Source organism: Capricornis sumatraensis, chromosome 4, assembly GCF_032405125.1.
Source record: "Capricornis sumatraensis isolate serow.1 chromosome 4, serow.2, whole genome shotgun sequence".
In the NCBI taxonomy this organism is placed as follows: Eukaryota; Metazoa; Chordata; class Mammalia; order Artiodactyla; family Bovidae; genus Capricornis; species Capricornis sumatraensis.
Genome location: NC_091072.1, coordinates 112,055,641 through 112,075,854, shown reverse-complemented (window position 1 = coordinate 112,075,854; position 20,214 = coordinate 112,055,641). Strand labels below are relative to the sequence as shown.

Sequence of the window (20,214 nt, the reverse complement as noted above, 5' to 3'; positions counted from 1 at the left end):
TTACCTAACTCAACCCAGATCACTAATGACTAGCGACTATCACCCACTCTGCTCTGGGCATGTCCTAGGTGCTTTTTATACACAATGTTTTTGATAAACCTCACAAACCTGCAACTCTGATATCACACTCCTATTTTACAGATAAGGAAATCAAGGCTTGAAGAGGTTAAGTAACTGCCCCAGGTCATACACCTGGGCTGGGATCCTCCCCTTTCTTCCAGCATCCAGTCATCTCCGCCAACCCAAATTGTGTCTGACACCAGATCCCCCAGCTGTCCTGGCTGGATTGGAAATCTGACCAGGGACATCTTCTCTGGTTCAAGAATAAAGAAGCCGCTGGTCATAGTGAAAAAGGCAACCTGCTGCCCCAGGTTTCTGCAATGGGCTCTGCTCATCCATTGTGATTTGCAATGAATAATGAAGCATGCTCCCAAGTGCAGTGTGTAAGATCAAGTTGATGTAATATTTCATCTTTGCCGGCCAGCTGCCGTTCTGCTGGGCTGACAGTAAGTAATATCTTTGAATAAGGAGCCGATCCACAACTAAATCAATTAAGTAGACAGCTGTTGGGTCAAAGCAAGATAATTAGATGGACTCGTCATTTACCAGGTGGTTGGTAATGAAGGGATTAATTGACCAGAGTTGGGGACTGTCCAATGTCTGCTCTCTTGCCTTCCCCAGTGGATACGGCCATTCAGTATCTTTCCTCCCGAAGAATGATTTTCAAGGAAGAGAGCCCTTTCATGCTCATTTCTGAGACTGAAGCTGATCCTTCAGAAGCGCCCACCTGATGTCTGGCTTGGAACCAGTCTGGGGTTCTCCTTTTTATGGGATCAAGAGCCAAGTGGCTCAAGTGTCCTTTACATGGGGCTCTGCCCGATTCACTGCCCAAGGGCTCGACTTCTTAGGTTTGTTCACATAATGAGTCTCCAAAGCTCAGGGCATCAACCAACCTTCCATGGAGCATAGAAAGGAATGTGGTCACCTCGTATTGGTGAATGAGGCTGAGTGCAAATAGGTAACGTGGTCTTTCATATAGAAAGACCATAGAGAAGATAGGGAGCAACCTCCGTGCACATGGGCTTCCCTTGTGGCTCAGCTGGTAAAGAATCCGCTTGCAAGGGGGGAGACCTGGGTTTGATTCCTGGGTCAGGGAGATCCCCTGTAGACAGGAAATGCTACCCATTCCAGTATTCTGGCCTGGAGAATTCCATGGACTGTATAGCCCATGGGGTCACAAAGAGTCGGACACAGCTGCCCTACTTTCACTTTACTTCACTTCGTGCACATGCTCTGAGCTCCTTTTCATGTAACAGGTGATGAAGAACCAAAGAATCAAAGATTGTATTTTTTAGTTTTATTTTTTATCCATGCTGCACAGCATGTGGGATCTTAGTTCCTCAACCAGGAATCAAACCCATGCCCCTGCCTTGGACTGCCAGAGACGTCCCCTTGAAGGTTTGAAAACTGGAGGGGTCCTTCAAGAATCTCCAACCCAGTGCTTTGGAACTCAGGCTGCCCATCAGAACCAACTAGGGAACGTTGGTTCCACCCCAACCCTATCCCAGACCAACCCCCCGCCCGCAAAAAAAAAAAAAATCAGAATCCCTGGGGATCTGGGCACTGGTGATTTTTCGAAGCTCACGAATACACGAGGTGTGGGGAAGCATGGGTACAATTCAACCCCTTCGTGCTACAGAGGAGGAGACTGCAGTCAGGAGGGGCCAGACCTCCTAAAAGAAGTTAACAACCAGCTGAGCCAGAAGCAGAAGCTGCTTTGTAAGTTGCACACCATCTCTGGGGGTCTCTAGGGACCACTAACCCCTCTGGAAGGGTGAGCAAGCCTTATGAAGCTGGTACCAACCTGCCCCTCTTCCGTATCCTCTCCAATCAGCTTACAACATGCTCTTTCACGCCTGCTACAAACCCCTCACACCATTCTCTGAACATGCCAGGAACTGTCCCACCTGTACACCTCACTCCTGCTGTTTCATCCCTCTGTAATGCCATTTCCTCTGCTCTGTCCAGTGAAGACTGCTATGTCTTCAGAAGCTTGGCTCAAATGCCGCCTCCTCTAGAAAGCTTCCCATTGTGCCCTGCCCCTCAAAGGGTTAACTGCTCACTCCTGATCCTCCCATAAACTTTCAAGACACTTCCAGTTTCATCGAACAGCACTTATCATGTTCTGTTACCTACATGCCTCTCTTCCCCATGTCTTTTCCCTCTGTTTATCTGATAAACATCTGTTGACAAAATAAATCTTGGCAAGCCTCGCTCAGAAAACTATTTAGGTTGGAGCTGGAAGAGTTTCCCACCTTCCTTTGGACAACTCAAGCTTTCTTCAACCTAAAACTTAATCAAAGACCCTGACTTCCAAATGTCACCAAGCTGTACTATCCTATAGCAGAGTTCTTAGGGAAGGGGAAAGAAGAGACTCCCACTTAGCCTGCCTTCAGCCAGGAAAGAAAGACTGCTCCAAATATCATGTTCCATGAGAAAAAACAAATCTGCAATTGTTTATTGGACATCTATCATGCATTCCATGAGCCCTGGCCCCTGCCTTCAGGAATTCTGCAACTATCCTGAGCTCAACTTCAGTCACCATGAAACAGAACCTCAAGAAAGCATTTTTCCACCCAGCAAAGATAATGGGATAGAAGTTCTTCCTCCCACTTTCTCTCCCAGTCAGGTGGACCCAGCACAACCATTAAGGAGCTATGGGATCTTGGCAAATTGCTTAGCTCCTCTGATCCTCAGTTAACTTATCTGAAGGATGGAGTTATAGATAACCCTCCTTCTAGGACTGTTGTGAAGATTCCATGAGATACATGTGGAAAGTCACTGACATTCAATGAACAGTAACTTTTTTCCTCCTTTCCCTTCTTCCTTCCCTTCTCTCCCTCTCTCCGTCCTTCTTCTTGGAGCCCATCTTATGGAGAAGTAAATATACTTAACACATAGAAGACTGCACCAATAAAGGTTCAATTTTTAAAATTATTATTACAATAAAATATTGACTGGTCAAAATACTGTATTTTCTGGTCCCCAGGGGCCCCTAGGAAGGTTTGCAGGCCACTGGCGCATGCATGGAGGCCTCCTGGACTTATAAGTTCCTGGTTAGCCCCTGGACTGAGCATCTGTCTTCTCAGAACATAGTAATCACAGAGCAAGTGCAAACGCTAAAGAAAGAAGCAGGCAGGGCAGGGCTGAACCACATGAGTGATGCCGGGAAGACTTCAGGGAACCCACGAGAGGACCAGGAGGTGGGTGAGGCAAGACAGGCTGTCCCACCCCTCGCTGGCATTTTTGGGGCAATTATGCCCTATTAATGGCTGACAGTGGAGCTCTGCCCTGCTGTCTAGGCTGAGTGGGGTGGCCTGCACATGTGTTCGGCCCGCAAATATGCAGTTGGCAACTCTTGAACTTTCGGTGACTTGACGCCAGCTGATATGATCAGCAATTACGCTTTATTTTGGGGCCAGGAAGACAGCGGAGAACCAGGAAAATTATAAGACATCAGAGTACAGTTTTTCTAAGAATATCACCTACAAACTTTTTTTCCACCCACTGTTGTTTTAATGGTTAGGGCACTAAAATAAGAAAACCTTGGACACTAAAAGCAGATTATAGCCAATTTTCCTAAGGGAGCTTTTAAGATTTTTGTCCAGTGAAAATCTGGATGTGATTTTTTTTTTTCTTTCTGTTTTGGATGGGGTAATTCTTGCCAAGAGAACTTTGCTGGCAACAGTGAATACAGCACAGAGATAAATGGATTTGTAGCTTGTCCTGGATTTGAATTTTTACTCTGCTTCTTACAAGCTGTGTGACAACTTCCTTGGCCTCAGTTGTCCCATATGTAAAATGGGGGTGTACCACCTACTTTAGGGCTTGACACAAACATTCCATGAGAAGTTTATGAGCATCCTTGGGTCAGGAAGATCCCCTGAAGGAGGCCACAGCAACCCACTCCAGTACTCTTGCCTGGAGAATCCCACAGACAGAAGAGCCTGGTGGGCTGCAGTCCACAGGGTCTCCGAGAGTCACACAGGACTGAGGCAACTTAGCATGCATGCACGCAGAGAGCATTTGGCCTACATTCCCAGTACCTGGTAACTGAGATGGCTCTACTTGCCATAATGTTGGTTTCCTTACTGTCTAAAATACACAGTTCCTGTTTTCACCATCATATATCAAACCCAAATAACCAGTCAGCATAAAAAGGGGAAATGGCATCTCCGGGAGCAGTTTGGTTTCTAGCAATTACAGTGTCTGTCATCTGCCTCTGTGATAACATCGGTCCAGACTTAGCAGCTTCCAGAGCTCGGCTGGTAGGGGAACACGAGAAACCAAAACCAAGGCCCACTGGGTGCAGCGTTTGTGAATGTCTTATGGACACAAAACCAGACTTGGCTCCATAGGCGCTCCTGCTCCCTTCTCTCCTCTGAACTCTCCAGCCCACAGCCATCCCAAAGATCACGAAGACAGTTTTTCGGAGAAGCGCCACCAACGGAACGTGTGTGGGAAGAGAACATAATTGCAGCTTGTAAAGGAAACCAGCCTAAGAAAAAAACATTCCGGGACAACATCCCGAGGAAATGCGGAGATCTTCCTGCAGGGACATTTTCCTGGTTACCAGCAAAAGGGGACAGACAGCTTGCCCACAACATTCTTGATGGAGGCTTGTGACTCACCCACCTACTCCCTCACAAACGGCTCCCAGAGATGCCTCCCCAGCCCCATCTTCCCTCCCAGGTCCTAGGCTTCTAAGTGAGCATCTCATCCAACACTGCCAGATGGAAGAGATGGAACATTCTACCCAGGAAGGTTCTCTTCTTTGATTGGTTAACAAATAGAACAAGCAGGGTCTCCCTTCACCAGGTAACCCACTCAAGTCAACCTTGGAAAAACAAGGAGAAGCAGACACAGAAGGATAACCACACAAGCCCTGCTCAGCTTTTTGTGCCCAGTGCCTGGCACTGTGCTACATATAGTAGGTGGCAGTAGATGAAGAAATGAATGAGTAAATGAATGAATGAATCTGGGAAGGAGCAAACTCCATAGAAGGCATTGAGCAAGGCACATCTTCTCATGGAAGGCTGCAAGGCAGGAATTGTTAGCACCATGTTATAAAGCAGGGAGGCAATCTCAGATGGGTTAAGCGTCTTGCCCACACTCACATAGCTGTTCCATGAAGAAAACAAACTTTGAACCCAGGTCTGACCCTTGAGTCAAGGCTTCCAGCAGTGAAGCCATTCTCACAATCATGATGATGGTAAATCACGTTTACTCTGCCCCTGACACATCAGAATTATTTTATGCTCCCAACACTCCAGAGAGATGGGAAAGCTGACCCTAAAGAGAACTCATCATGTATTCAAGGTTGCACAACCAGCTGGGAGTGAAGGAGGAATTTAAACCTGGACTTTCACTCTTTCAATCACAGACACTCAGGGGGCACCCACTATAGGCCAGGGTTGGGGATGCAACAATGACTGGTGCCGACACAGTCCATAGACTACCTGTCCAGAGAAACATCTACTTCAGAAATAGCTTTTCCCATGACACCATCTGCTGCTCATAAAATTTGCTCAGGAAAGCAGGAGCCCTTCAGCAGTCTTGTTTCAAAAGAGAAAATAATCTGAGAACAGAGGAGGTCAACTGAAAGAGACAAGTATGGTTCGCGTCTTGATAGCACATGTTTTCAACATGGCTTACTGGAAGAGGGGTTTCCCTGGTGGCTCAGAAGGTAAAGAATTTGTCTACAATGCAGGAGACCCAGGTTCGATCCCTGGGTCAGAAAGATCCTTTGGAGAAAGGAATGGCAACGCACTCCAGTATTCTTGCCTGGAGAAATCCATGGAAAGAGGAGCCTGGTGGGCTATGGTCTTTGGGATCACAGAGAATTGGGCACGACTGAGCGACTAACACTTCCACTTTCACCCATCAGAAATCCTTTCTATTGAATTCTCTTCCTAGGACCAATATGTGAACAGGCCGGAGACTGGCCTAGAGTAATCAGATTATCGGGACACCAAACAAAAACCTAAATCAAGATAACCGACAAGGACCTACTGTATAGCATAAAGAACTATACTCAGTATCTTGTAATAACCTATAGTGGAAGAGCTTTTTTTTAAAAAAAGTATTCATATCTATATATATATATATATGACTGATTCACTCTGCTGTACACCTGAAACGAACACAACATTGTAAATCAACTATACTTCAATAACCATTTTTTTAAAAAGGCCAATTCCCTGCTGGGTTACCAGAAAGCCCAGTAAAGGAGACATCAGGCAATCTGAGTTTGCAATGACCTGGTTAATCTGGCCCCACCACACTGAGTTCCAAAGTGACGGGGCTGAAAGAGAGGTGTGAATTAACATGGTTAGGCCACCCATTTCGCACACACTCAAGAGTCCACTTTTCCAAAGGGTGAAAGACAAGAAAGAGATGTGGAATGAGAAAGTTCTCAGACTTATCCCTTGGCAAGACTTCCAGGAATTCAGCACTTCTAGGGAAGCAAAGACTTTCTTCCTCTGCAAGCACCTTGGTCCACAGAAATGCTAATTTAAGAATTTGATACAAAATCAATCTCAGAGATTATAGCCAAAGCAGTACATTTCCCCTCGTTCCCACCAGCTATCAAAGGTCAGCTAACGGGTCACTAGTTGTTCATTCACCAGTTCTTGGCATCACAAGCTAATTAACGTTCTCCCAAAAGGGCCAGCCTTGGAGTCTTCTCATCAAGACCCACACACACCAACATTGCCATCACCATGGCAACGAGGCCTCCTCCCTTTGCTCCTAGCTTTCCATGGAGAGCACTGTGTCTTGGTTGGAGCTTATTCTGCTCAGAGAGGAACTCTTCATAATCAAGTTCAACTTACCATGACAGTCACTTGGCAAAAAGTCTCCCCACACAAGGGTCTTAGACTGGCGCAGTGAGATGCACCTCTTGGGGGCGATTGATCTAGGTGGTGAGTTCATCCCCCATGTGGGCCTTCTTTGGGGACATCCACGGGGAGACTGCACAGACTAACAGGCTCTGCAATTTCAGAGTCCCCTTGCTGGCACCTGCAGCTATGTGGTTCTCAGGGGCCCAAAACCTGAGCAGGTTCAAAGCTTAGTCCAGCACTCCACCAAGCCATTCCTCTCATTCAAAATACCTCTTGCTAGAATTGCAGAGCCGCTCTATAGAGAAAGGGTGACTGAGAAAGCAACCAGCTGAAGGTAAAAACCCAGGCAGTGGAAAGAAATGTCAAATCCCCAAAGACCAGAATTTTGGAGTTTTTCAATCCCCCTGCCTCCCCCCCAAAACTGACACATGGATTCTGAGTGGAGAAGCAAAGAAGTTTCCAGGGCTTACCTGGGTAGGGTTGTAGAGCTCCTGCAGGGGGCTTCGGGACCCCTTCCGGCAGCAGATGTCCACACCAAAGGGGTTCCTCCGCATGACTGAGGAGAGAAAGCGAAGGCTCGTCAGAAATAGGCAACAAACATTTGCTGTCTGAAGAAGAAAAAGGCACAGAGGAGGGAAGAAGAAACAGGTGGGAAAGGAAGAGAGAGAACCAGCTTCTGGCTGAGCAGGTCCTTTGCCCAGTGCCACGGGGCCCCATGGGTCTTCCCCAGCTTGCAGGTGTGTCCACACCATGTAATTCTCACGTATCAGGAAATCTTCTTTTGATTTTTCTCCCCCAGTCATTTCACAAAAACAGGCAGTGGGTCGGATGTGGCCCCTGGGCTGCCGTTTGTTGACCCTCTACCCTGGGGTTGGCAGGACAAGCCCCAAACACACATCGTGTGCCCTGTAGCCCTCTCTAGGGAGGGGGCGGGTCCCGTGGGCAAGGGTCCATACATAAAAGCCATTAGAATTTGATTAAGCAGTCGGTCCGGGGAAACACTGGTTCTTTGTTCTTCCACGGTTGCCTCGAGAAGAGGGGAAAAATCCACGTTGTGTTTTCCTTTAATTTATTACTTCATTTTTCATTTCCACCCCAAACGAGGTAAACTGTTAAATGCATGCAGGTTGCCCTCAGCGCACAATGACATAGCAACACTTTGGAGGAGGAAAAACAGCTGTAAAACTTGTAAAATTCTGCCCACCCCGTGCAAGATTAAACTCTCCCCGTGGCGGCAGACAGTCGCCCCAAGACCAATGGCTACGAGACCGCCACAGAGCAAAACCCCACCATGGAACCCATTAAAAGTCAGCTTTTATGGGGGGCAGTATTATTTAATTGGTTTATTTTTCTAATACAAGGCCTTTAAAATGCTTTGACCGTGTGGGGCCTGCGACGTGGGCCCTTTCCCAAGGCCGGCTGCCCTCAGGGCCTGCTCCAGGCCTGCCCATGACTTCCCTGGGCGCCCGGTGAACCAGCTGTGGCACTCCAGGCCACAAAAGCCAAGGGGCCTGGTGCACTTTTTATGGGGTTGACAACAATCCTGCCATTTATGGAGGGTGCCTCATGTGCTGGGCACTTGGGTTCCATATAATCCTTCACACAGTGAAGGAAGGGCCTTAACCTCTCTGAGCCTCCCTTAACCTCAGGAATTTGACCAAGGCAGAGGCCATGTGGGGAGAGAGCTGCCAAGCTGAGACTCAAACCTCATCACTGGGCTCCTTCATACCCAAATGATAGCACCTGGGTCTATTTATCCTGTGCGCCTAATACACCAGAGGAAGTCAAGGGAACAACACACGCAGAGCGTAGCAGCTAACATTTGGAGGGCCGTCAAAGTGCGCCAAGCAGTGCACAGGTGTAGGCCACACCACAACCCTGTGGGGTGGGCACCACTCCTGTCCCCACTTTATAGATGGGAACACTGAGGCACAGCAAGGTCAGGGAACCCGCCCAGGTCTCATGACTAGGAAGAGGTGAAGAAAGGATTCCAACCCAGGCAGCCCATGCTCTCAACTGCCATGCTGGCCCAACATCAAGTGTCAAGTCCACCAAGCATCTCAATAGTTCCTGCTGGCCCCAGACCAGGTTGGCTGGCCACCTCTAGGACAGGTGATTTAAAATGTAACCCAGTATTACAGGAGTCATCAAAATGATGTGACAGGACAGAAAAACTATTAACAGTTATTATCTGTATTTTCTTACTCAACAAATTTTTATTAAGCACCTTGGATATGCCAGACATCAGGTATGGGGGCAGAGACCCCCTCCATCGTATTCATGTTGTATCTCTGATGCTTGGTGCACAGTAGGCACTCAAAGAGGTTCATGAATGATGTAGGATTCAAGGCTTCCTTTACACCCATCAAACATTGTATCCTGCTAGGTAAAGAGGAAACGGCCAGTGGCAACAGGCTGCTGTTATTTTTTTCCTTTGAAAATGAAAGGTCTGATGATCAAAAGCCCTAAGAAAGGAATCCCTAAGGACATTTAACAGTGGCCTTCCGCTGCCCACCCACCACGAGTTTCCTTTAGCTACAGGACTTGTTTTCTCCTTTCTAAACATGAACGAAATGCAAGACCATTTTGTAAGAATCTAACTGGTTCAATTCACAGTATGATTTCTTGGACCCAGAAAACAGTTGTGTTTACAGATCTGCCTTGACTTATGATAGGTTTATCAGGATATAATCTCATCCTAAGTTGAAAATATAAGTTTAAAAATTCATTTAATACACCTAACCTCTCAAACATCATGGCTTAGCCTACCTAAAACATGCTCAGAACATTTCAATTAGCCACGATTGGGCAAAGTTATCTAACGCAAACCCTATTTTATGATCAAGTCCTGAATATCTCATGTAATCTATTGAATATGGTTGCTGTTGTTTAGTTCCTAAGTCGTATCTGACTCCTTGCGGCCCCATGTACTGCAGTATGCCAGGCTCCTCTGACCCTATCTTCTGGAGTTTGTTCAAACTCATGTCCATTGAGTCAGTGATGCTATCTAAACATCTTATCCTCTGCCACCCTCTTCTTCTGCCTTTAGTCTTTCCCAGCATCAGGGTCTTTACAAATAAGTCAGCTCAAAGTATTGGAATTTCAGCTTTAGCATCAGTCCTTCCAATGAATATTCAGGGTTGATTTCTTTTTGGATTGATTGATCTCCTTACTGTCTAAGGGACTCTCAAGAGTCTTCTCCAGCACCACAGTTCAAAAGCATCAATTTTTCGCTGCTCAGTCTTCTTCATGGTCCAACTCTCACAGCTGTTCATGACTACTGGGAAAACCATCTGAGCCCATTTTTAGAGAAGAAAACGGACCCCCGGAGGGCACGGAATGGCCAAAAGCACCATGGCAGGGCTGGGAGAGCAGGACCAGGCCTACCCCACCTCCCCAGGCTAACTGGTCCTCCCCAACGCCAGGCCCTGGCAGCCAGGCCCCACGCAGGTCTCATCTGCCTGGTCTCCAGCCCTCTAAGGGAGTGTTTTGTGCATAGTAGATACTTACACATGTGTGTCAAATGAATGAAAGTAAAACAACAGGTCATCTGAGAGTTTCAAAGATATTTTCTCAGCTAAAAGGTATCCGGCCAAAGCACTTACTAACAGCAAAGAAGAGAAGTTAGCATGTTCTTTCCTAGCAAACTTTCTCAAAATTCTTTTATTGGCTTTCTTAGTCAAAGGAGTTAAACAAACAAAGAGCAAAAGTGATGGTGTGTTCTCGTGGATCTGGGAGGCGCCTTCAATGAGTCTGATAAGCACTCCGTAAATATTAGCCTGCCATACTGTCTCTCCTCTACTCCTCATGAGCACCCTGGAGGCAGGTGGATGCACGTCCATTTTCAAGACCAGGACACTGAGGCTCAGAGAGGTTGAGGAATTTACCCGCTGACATAGCTAGTGAGTGGCAGAGCTGGAGCCCAAACCCTGCATGCTCCCCCTACTCCTCTGAAAAGAGACACATTACAGGTCCATGACATTACAGGTCATGGACACACACAACTGGATAAGGCCAGGCAAAGAAAAAAAAAGGCAGTCCTGAATACTGAGGCAGTGTTCTCCAGCCAACCAGAGCCTTCAGGTGTGTTACAGACACTCAGCACACTTGTGTTCACAGGGGACTTTTCAGGAACCCCAAACACTGAAGTAGGAGCTGGGTCCTGCCTAGGTTGTCACTAATATTTCATTAACAAACTTCAACTTTCCAACTTTCTATCCCTTCCTTCTCACAGTCCCTTCAACAAGGACAGCCCAGAGGCATTCAAAATGATCTCTAGATCCACTTCTCCTTAGTGGAGACCCTACAACCAGCCAGAATATTGAGGCACCTGGGGCTCTGATTTGGGGCTAATCTGAACCCTTACTGTAGCTAGTTCTCATGTCAATCTCCTCTCCTACTGTAAGCTCCTCAAACCTCCTGATGCCTAGCCTGTGGCTGCAGAACTAAAATGAATTAAACTTTTGGCAGATGAAGGTCAAGGGTATAAACCTAAGAATTAGGTAGATGCGCTTGGTGAAACTCAAGAAGGGAAAGAACACAGCTTCATCTAAGAGTCAGGAGATTTGCTGCACAGAAACCTTCCACTACAGGACTCTGATTCTCAGCCTTGAAGAATATCCTCGTATACAGCACATTTACCTGTTGGGAGAAGAACTCGGCTATCAAATATGCTCACCAAAACCAATGGCAATCAGATCATTCCGTCTTTTAGATGATCCTGGGACATCTGTGAAAACATGCCCCGAGCAGAGGGTTGTGCTGACTTTCAAGAAGCCCAAGATCCCCGTCCAAGTGCAAACCAGCTGTCAGTCAGCTAGGTTAGTGCTGGCAGAGGCACACTGACCACAAGAAGGGCCTTCAGAGACCAGCAAAGGGACTGGGTATGCACAGCTAGGGGAAAGCACCTTCTGAACTGGTTTTGATTGAACAAGAGAAATGGCAGGATGCAAAGCTCAGCAATGACCTTCCTGACTGGTAATGTTTGCTATCTGCCCACTGAGGCAGTGCAGAAGAGGTGAAGGTGAGAAAAGGGGGAGGATGGGGAGAACCCAGTGGAGCCTTCCTTGCCCCCTGCCCCATTTTACAGGGTGGGCCTGGACACAGGAGCATAAGGGACTCGCTTGAGGCCCACGGATTGTCAGAGGCACAGCTGTGACTAGAAAAAGGGGCCGCTGACTCCTGCTCTCATCCCTTTCTCCTTTTGTACCCAGTTGACATGTTTTCTTGGGCTTCCCTTGTGGCTTAACTGGTAAAGAATCCACCTGCAATGTGGGAGACCTGGGTTCGATTCCTGGTTTGGGAAGATCCCCTGGAGAAGGGAAAGGCTACCCACTCCAGTTCTGGCCTGGATAATTTCATGGACTCTATAATCTATGGGGTCACAAAGAGTTGGACGAGACTGAGTGACTTTCACTACACGTGAGGCACTATTTCCCTGCTCTGTTTTATTTAATACTAGTCCAACTTATTGAATTGATTTTACAACCACCTGATGGGTCATGACATATTGTTCAAAGCTCCCCAACTTAGATATCTTAGAAGAGTCAGGTCAGGGACAAGAGGGCTCACTGAGGTCCAACCTGAGCTTGCTGAACATAGTAAATACTGATGAGGGGAACTCACGACTTCCACCCCTGAAATGTCCCTCCCTAGTGTCCCCCACTGTAGTAAACACCACCACTATGCACCTGTCTGGGCAGACATAACAGCCAGGAGTCATTCTTCATTCCCCTCCCTCACTCACCATCACCCCCTTTTTCCATCAGCTCACCTTGGCCCCTCACACCTGGCCTGAGCCACCATCACCTCCTCTGGGGCTAGGACCAAATCCTCTTAACTGGCCTCTGCTGCCAGCTTGGCCTTGATGCTCAGTGGTAAAGAATCTGCCTGCCAAGCAGGAGATGTGGGTTCAATCTCAAGGTGGTGAAGATCCCCTGGAGGAGGAAATGGCAACCCATTCCAGTATTCTTGCCTGGGAAATCCCACGGACAGAGAAGCCTGGCAGGCTACAGTCCATGGGGTCACAGAGAGTCAAGACACACTGAGCGACTAACACTTCAGAGCAGTGAGCCCAGCAGGTGGACAGGCAATCAAAATGGAATGAAGCCACCAGGTGGGGCTTGGTCTTCCATGGGAAGCCATTTGAATTCAATAGTAAGTGTCTTGAGTCTGGGTCATGGGCCATAAGAGCTCCCATCTAGAGGCAGAGGTCAGCTCACAAAGACACTTCCAGCCACAGAGGCAGTAACCCCAAAAACTGCTGGAGAAGGTGACCCCAAAATTGTTTGAGATGTCAAAAGTGCTTCCTTAAAAACCCAGCATGATCTCAAGGTAAGTACCAAAAAAGTCCAAAACTGGCAAGTACAAAGACACAGAAAGTCAGCTAGTGGTTGCCTAAGGCCAAGGATGGGGACAGAGAAGAGTAACAGTAAAGACACAAAAGTTCTTTTTACGGTGATGGAAATGTACTAAAATCAGATTGCGGTGATGGTTGTATAACTCTGCAAACAGACTAAAATTCATTGACTTCTACACTTAAAATAAGTGAATTTTTATGTAAATGATATCTCAATAAGGCTATCTTTTAAAATATAGACAGACATGTTTAAGAAGAAAACCCATTAAGATTCATATTTTTAGGATGTTGACTTACTCGAGTAGGAGGATTTACCTTGCCATGCGGGCTACAGTCCATGGGGTTGCAAAGAGTCGGACACAACTGAGCAACTAACACTTTCACCCATATGAAGGATTTAATTGAACAATTTATTCGACTTGAGATTTTAAATTGAAACCTTCTAAGTTTACATATAATATTAGAACACTTAAGAAACTTAATGTCTGTCATTGAGGTATTGGATTTACATTATTTAAGTATGTTTGTTAATCAGATATCTGAAGTCTGATTTCAATATATGAAATTTTAAAGAGCAATTTAAAATGTTAGAGGAAGGTGAAGTTTCTTCAAGGGTCAATTATTAATCAAAGGCTACCCTAAACATAACTATTAAAAATTTACTAGATTTATGAGTTGAAGAGTAAAATTCTTAACTTAAAGGATAGCTTGGCAGATTTGCAACTTAAACATTTTTTTAAAAGCTTCTGTCAGTTGTACACAACTGTCACCCTCAGTGACATGAAAACACTCACATTAACAGAGAATTAACAGGCATTGACACCTTTGGGTTAGGCCAAGGGTGGAGAGGCTGAGCATCTCAGATGAAGGCAAAGCGGCCCCCACCTCCAGACCTCAGCACAAATTCCTGAAAGCCCCTAAGTGGTGGATGCCTTTTATTGTTGAGAAACCTAAGAGCCTGTGGAAAAACACAGTTCAAGGAATTAAACTGGCAGTTAACCTAGGAAAACCCTTATAAATTACCTTTTATGTTCACTTAAAAAAAACGAGAGACAGCACGGCAGTCCAGATCATATTAATTACATTCTCCACACCTTGAAGGAGTAATTATGGGCACGGTACAGTTAATTTTCATTTACCTTTCCTTGCCTGCTGGAGAATTTCTACACTCTCCCCTGCAGTTTCCTTGGCATGTTTTATAAATCTATTTTGCAGTGATGCAGATAATATGCCAAAATACTTTCTTCCCTGTGGCTGGTGCTCCAAGTCTGATTTTACGACCTGGAGACGCTTATGTCTGCCTCTGGGGTTCCCCCACAACTTCAGACTCACGGTATAAGAAATAACGGGGCTGCTTGAGAAAGGAAATATTCTAGGTACCTTTCCTTAAGCTACTCAAGCATGGCAGGGCATGAACCCCAGACCTATTCTCTCCCGCCGAGTACACAAAGCTAGCTGGCTCGGGGCCGGGTCATTTCATGCCAACACAGTCAAGCTGCATCGGGTACCCCTATCTCTTGCACAGGGTTCCTCCACTCACTCCCCGCCACACAACCTCTTCGAAGGACCCATCCTCTCTAAACACCATCAGGCTAAAACTTGCTCCTACCTCTGCTGCTGGTTTCTTTCCCATTTCTCCACCCTCAATTCATGTCCTCTCAGAACCTCAGAATGGAACCTTATTTGAAAATCGGGTCTTGGCAGATGTTATTAAGAGATGTAGTCCAGGCCTAGAGCAGGTTCTAAATTCAATGACGGGTGTCCTTATGAGAAGAGGAGAGGACAGAGACACATACCCACACACACCTGCACACACATGGGTACTTTGTTATGGCAGCTCTAGGAAATGAATACACACGGGTTCACGTCCTATGTGACCCTGACAAGAGAGTCAGTCTCTCAGCCTCAGTGACTCCATCTGTAAAATGGGGATAATGATATGCCTACTAAGTTAGGGATGTTGTGAGGACTAAATAAATTCATCTATGTCAAGTGTTTAGAACAGCACCTGGTCCAAGGTAAATGCACAGCACACTATAATTCCTGATATCCAGTGTGTTCTTTCCTCTATCTTCCAAAATCCTCTTCTATTCCAACCCCAAATCTCAAGGCTGCGCACATGATATACACACTATCTATGGACACTAGGTTATTTCATGCATGGGAAAGGAAGTCTCGTCACAGCTGGTGGTGTATGATGGAGGTCAAACCATTCTGCTCAAAATGAGCATGAGCCAGAAGCCTGATGCTGAAGCAGAGATGCTGATCAGACATTGTACATACCTTTTCCCCAAAAGCAAGAGCTAGCTAGAGACTGTCTCCCACAATTAAAGACTTACTCCCAGTAATAAAGAGCTGGAGGCTTCCAAGGCAGCCAGTCACCCATCTACACAAACCCACATTTTCATTTCCATACATCTGGATGAGTTAACAGAGAAGGTGATGGCAACCCACTCCAGTACTCTTGCCTGGAAAATCCCATGGACGGAGGAGCCTGGAAGGCTGCAGTCCATGGGGTCACACAGAGTTGGACACGACTGAGCGACTTCACTTTCACTTTTCACTTTCATGCACTGGAGAAGGAAATGGCAACCCACTCCAGTGTTCTTGCCTGGAGAATCCCAGGGACGGAGGAACCTGGTGGGCTGCTGTCTATGGGGTCGCACGGAGTCAGACACGACTACAGCGACTTAGCAGCAGCAGCAAATGAGTTAAACATGGAAATTATCTTTTTTTTTAATTGTTCATTTGTATTATTTTCTCCTGACATGTTTCTGGCACAAGACATTAGCAGAGAGAATGCTGATTTAAAAAAAATAAATCCCCATATACACTATGCCACTAGAACTGTGTAGATGTTTACTGCCTTCAACGCCAACAATCACCCTTGGGAAATTACACCACGGGAATAATTCAACAGAAGTCAAAAGACTTATGCACAAAGATGTTTACTATAATATTTCCTGTCCCATGGCCAAACACTGTAAACACTCTAAGATGTCCAAGATGAGAGGAATAATTTCGTAAGTCACAGTTCACTTAGCTATGTCGTGAACAAATTGCAGTGCATTCACAACTTAAAAAAATGATAGCTATTAAAAGTAATAATGTGGAGACATGGAAAAGGGATTTAAGTAAAAGCAACAGAATTCATAATATCATGAGGATCAGGATCTTGGCTAGGTAAGTACACAGACATAAAAATGAAAGCAATTGTCAGAGTGCCTCTCGCCTTCTTCTATATATCATTTTTCCCATTTCAAAAACGCTGGCTTCAACATAATACTTCAACATGATACTAGATACAAATCAACTCTCGGTGTTAAAGGTGCTATTGGAAAGCCCAGAGAAGTTCTAAACAAAAAGCTGGAATTTTCCCGAGGAAGACACCAAAATTTTCTGCAGCCCCTGATGTGGATATTCTTCAATAAATCCAACAGATCTTTGAAAAATGAGATCACTTCATTTTCGCCTGTCTCAGGACCCTAAGTCACTGAAGTGTAACTTATGTTGCCACCGTCAAGTGGTATAGGGATGAGGCAGGTGCTGGAGACGATCCAAAAAATGAGTGAGGGGGAGGCTCAGGATGGGCACAGAGAAGGCACACGGGGGTTTGGGGGGAAGTTAAGCTGCACTTCAAATGTTCTTCTTGAAATATGGTCAGAGGGGAAAGACCACTGTAGCTGCACCCTATTACAAGTGCCCATGCTCTCGCCTCTCCCTCCCCCCCTCTTAGGGAATATCCAAGATGCAGGCTGAACCTCACACCACAGTTCCTCTGAAGACATGCAGTGGGATGGGAATGAACCCCAGGAGGTACAAGAAAGGACTTGAGCTACTTCAGTGATCTTCCTCAGAAAAATGTTTCCCATTTTGAGGCTTTTCTTTACCAAAAAAAAGCAAGCCTTTGTGACAATACAAAGGGACAGAGTTCCATCTTTCTCCAAAAAGGAAGGAAGCCATGCACAATATCTTCACTGCCATGATCAGCAGGAAGGCATGTCTTTTGGTGCAGCACGCATGTCCAGACTGGGTTTAGCTATTAAAATTCCTTCAAAGTCAGCCAGGCAGGCTCTATTTGTGCAGGCAAATTAAAAAGCTGTAAAACAATAAGACAGTGTTTGCAAATGGTCCCAGCTGCAAGAAGATATGAGAGCCACATGCTTTCTATATGAGACGCAGCCAGGTGTGTTAGAAGCAGTTCTGATTCAGGACTTGTGGCCACCTGCTACCTGGTGACCCAGGGAGAAGGGGGACAGGAACAAGCAGGACATATTTTGAGTTCCTCTCATAAACCATGCCAAATGCCAGGCACTTTAGTAAATGTTATTTATTCTTCCTTTCTTTGATACCATTCTGAAACGTGTTATCATTCCCAATTTACAGAAGAGGAAACAAGGGCAGAGAGGTATCTGCAAAGTCACACAGCCAGTAACTAACAGATTCCCTGCTAATAGGGCTTCACAGATGGCGCGAGTGCTAAAGAGTCTGCCTGCCAATGCAGGAGACATAAGAGATGCAGGTTCGATCCCTGGGTCTGAAAGATTTCCTGAAGAAAAAAATGGCAACCCACTCCAGTATTCTTGCCTGGAGAATCCCATGGACAGAGGAGCCTGGTGGGCTACAGTCCGTGGGGTTGCAAAGAGTCTGTCACAAATGAGTGCACACGCGTGCACATGCACACACAGCCAGTAATCAACAGATTCTCTACTAATAGAGCAGGTTAAGTGTTTAGTATCTCTGAGTGTTATCAGTAGAGATCTACCATGGAACATACCAAAGCACCATTTTACAGCCCTGGGTCCTGCCTTTATCGAGAATAATACTATGAAAATATGTCAATGATATTTAAACTGCTTGCTCAAAGTACTGGCGTGGAGTTAACATATCTGTGCGACACAGCTGGGTCAAAATGCTGACATCAAAGTATTCAAACATCACGGACTTCATTGCCAAAGGACAGAGCAAAGTGGCTAAAGATATTAGCCCTAACAATGATAGAATTCCTGCTTCAATCCCAGCTCCTCCACTAGCCAGCTGAGTGATCTGCAAGTTCTTGACCCCTCTGTGTCCTAGTTTTCCTCCCAAGAAGATGGGAATGAGAGAACATGCCTTTCAAGGTTATTAAGAGGATTACATGAGATGAAAGCATCAAATACATTGCTGGTCATGATTCATGCCATTTCCGTTTTTTTTAAACGTCTTTGAAATTGAGGTGCATCTTACAATTGGAGTCTTTTTCGATTGAATAAATCAGGAAAGGGTAAGATGGTGGTGGTGGTGGTGATCCCTGACTCCCCCCACAGATCTGCAGGCCTCCCCACATCCCTATCTCCATCTCCATGCCTCAACTTAAAGTCCAAACCCCTGCAAAGAATGTGTCCTCTGCCCTTTCTCCCTCCTCCTCTCTCTCCTTTGGCTGCAAACTTAATGCTTTCTTTTCCAACCCAAGATAAATATCCTCAAGTCCAAATGACACAGTGCCACAGCATCAAAATGTCCTGTACCCTCTGAGGGTGATCCTAAAGACAGGGTTTGCTCAGGTACAGGCAGGGAGCTTCAGGATAACCAGCCCCCTGAGACAGCCCAGTGCCCAAGGCATCCATCACCATGCCAAGGCCCCACCCCCGGCGTCTCGAACACTACTGGAGCCACCACGCCCTGTGAATGTCAAGGCAGAGCGAGGAAGGGGGTCTCAGCATTGTCAAGAAAGACCCTCTGTTATTAATATAAGACCCAGCCATCCTCCAAATAACCGTCCAGACTTCAATACCAGCAGGTAGAACACAAAGTGGCTAAAGATGTTCATCCCACAGGTGACAGAATTCCTAAGGCCAGAAATCCCAGACAGCGTCGCCAATGTTTCGCCACTAAATCAAATTAACAACCAGCTTTCTATAAGTTTAAAAAACTACAACATCAAAAGCAAACAAATAGCGGGGTGGGAGCGAGGCTCCTGAGGGAGGGAGAGGATATATGTATACATATAGTTTACTTTGGTGTACAGCAGAAACTAACACAATATTGTAACTATACTCCAACTTAAAAAAAAAAAAAAACAGCAAATAGGGGTTGAATTTTCTCAATTATCAAGCCTTTTTCCCATTTACTTTGTTAAACAGTTGACATCATTATGCTTGACATATATGTGAACAGATATATACATATATGGATATAATACTAATACTGCAAAAACATCACTAGATCATGGTGACTTTCCGGCGATTCTCCGTCTGACCAAGTCTGAGGTTTTTCCTCCAGCAGAAGGTCAAGGAGGTTGGAATCCTGGAAGCAGGACCCAAGACCATAAGAGGGAGGCTCATAAGTGAGTCCACAAGCAGAATGCACCTGCTTCTAAGAGGTTCTGATGAGAGAAGCAAGCTCCTGGATGTCCAAGGTCAAGGGTGAATGACTTCACCGAGAGAGAAATCAGGACAAAAGGAGCAGGGCCAGAGAGACAGAGGAAGGCACTTTGGCCTTTCACTTCCTTCTGATAGCAATAAATGTCAACGCTTGCTTTTCACGGGGAGCATAATTGAGCCTGAGGGTATCTGGAAACCTGCAGCCTAACATCAAACCTAATTGACATAATTAAACCTTTCTGTTTTAACATCCTGACCTTTACCAGCCCATGCATGTAGTAGTCAAAGCTGGCTTCTCTGTGGCTGAACTGTACTGAAAACTTCAGCCAAACTGAGAAACCAATTTTTAGTTTCAATTTTCTTTTATACTCTTGCTTAAGCCTAGACTCTTCTCATTTAAATAAATCCCCAAAGATATTTTATCCCCCAAATTTATAAAGTACGGGAGATAAGTCACAAACGATTTCTGGCTTCAGTCTCCTAATGAAATAACTGAAGGGCCGTGAAAGCAAAAAGGAGAATAGTGTTCTTCAAAGTTCAGGCCCTTTTCTTCAAATGTCTATCAGAAATAAAAGGGACTGATAACTTAGGG

General features: G+C 45.8%; 1 protein-coding gene across 2 annotated transcripts in view; it reads right to left on the bottom strand.

Moving 5' to 3' along the window:
- The window catches only part of CHST11 (carbohydrate sulfotransferase 11), a 260,929-nt gene that overhangs the window by 126,845 nt on the left and 113,870 nt on the right, over positions 1-20,214 (bottom strand). For both annotated transcript variants that reach the window (XM_068971834.1, XM_068971835.1), the window contains exon 2: positions 7,373-7,458. In XM_068971834.1, the coding sequence (XP_068827935.1) occupies positions 7,373-7,458 (86 nt within the window). The remainder of the gene's footprint in view (positions 1-7,372; positions 7,459-20,214) is intronic.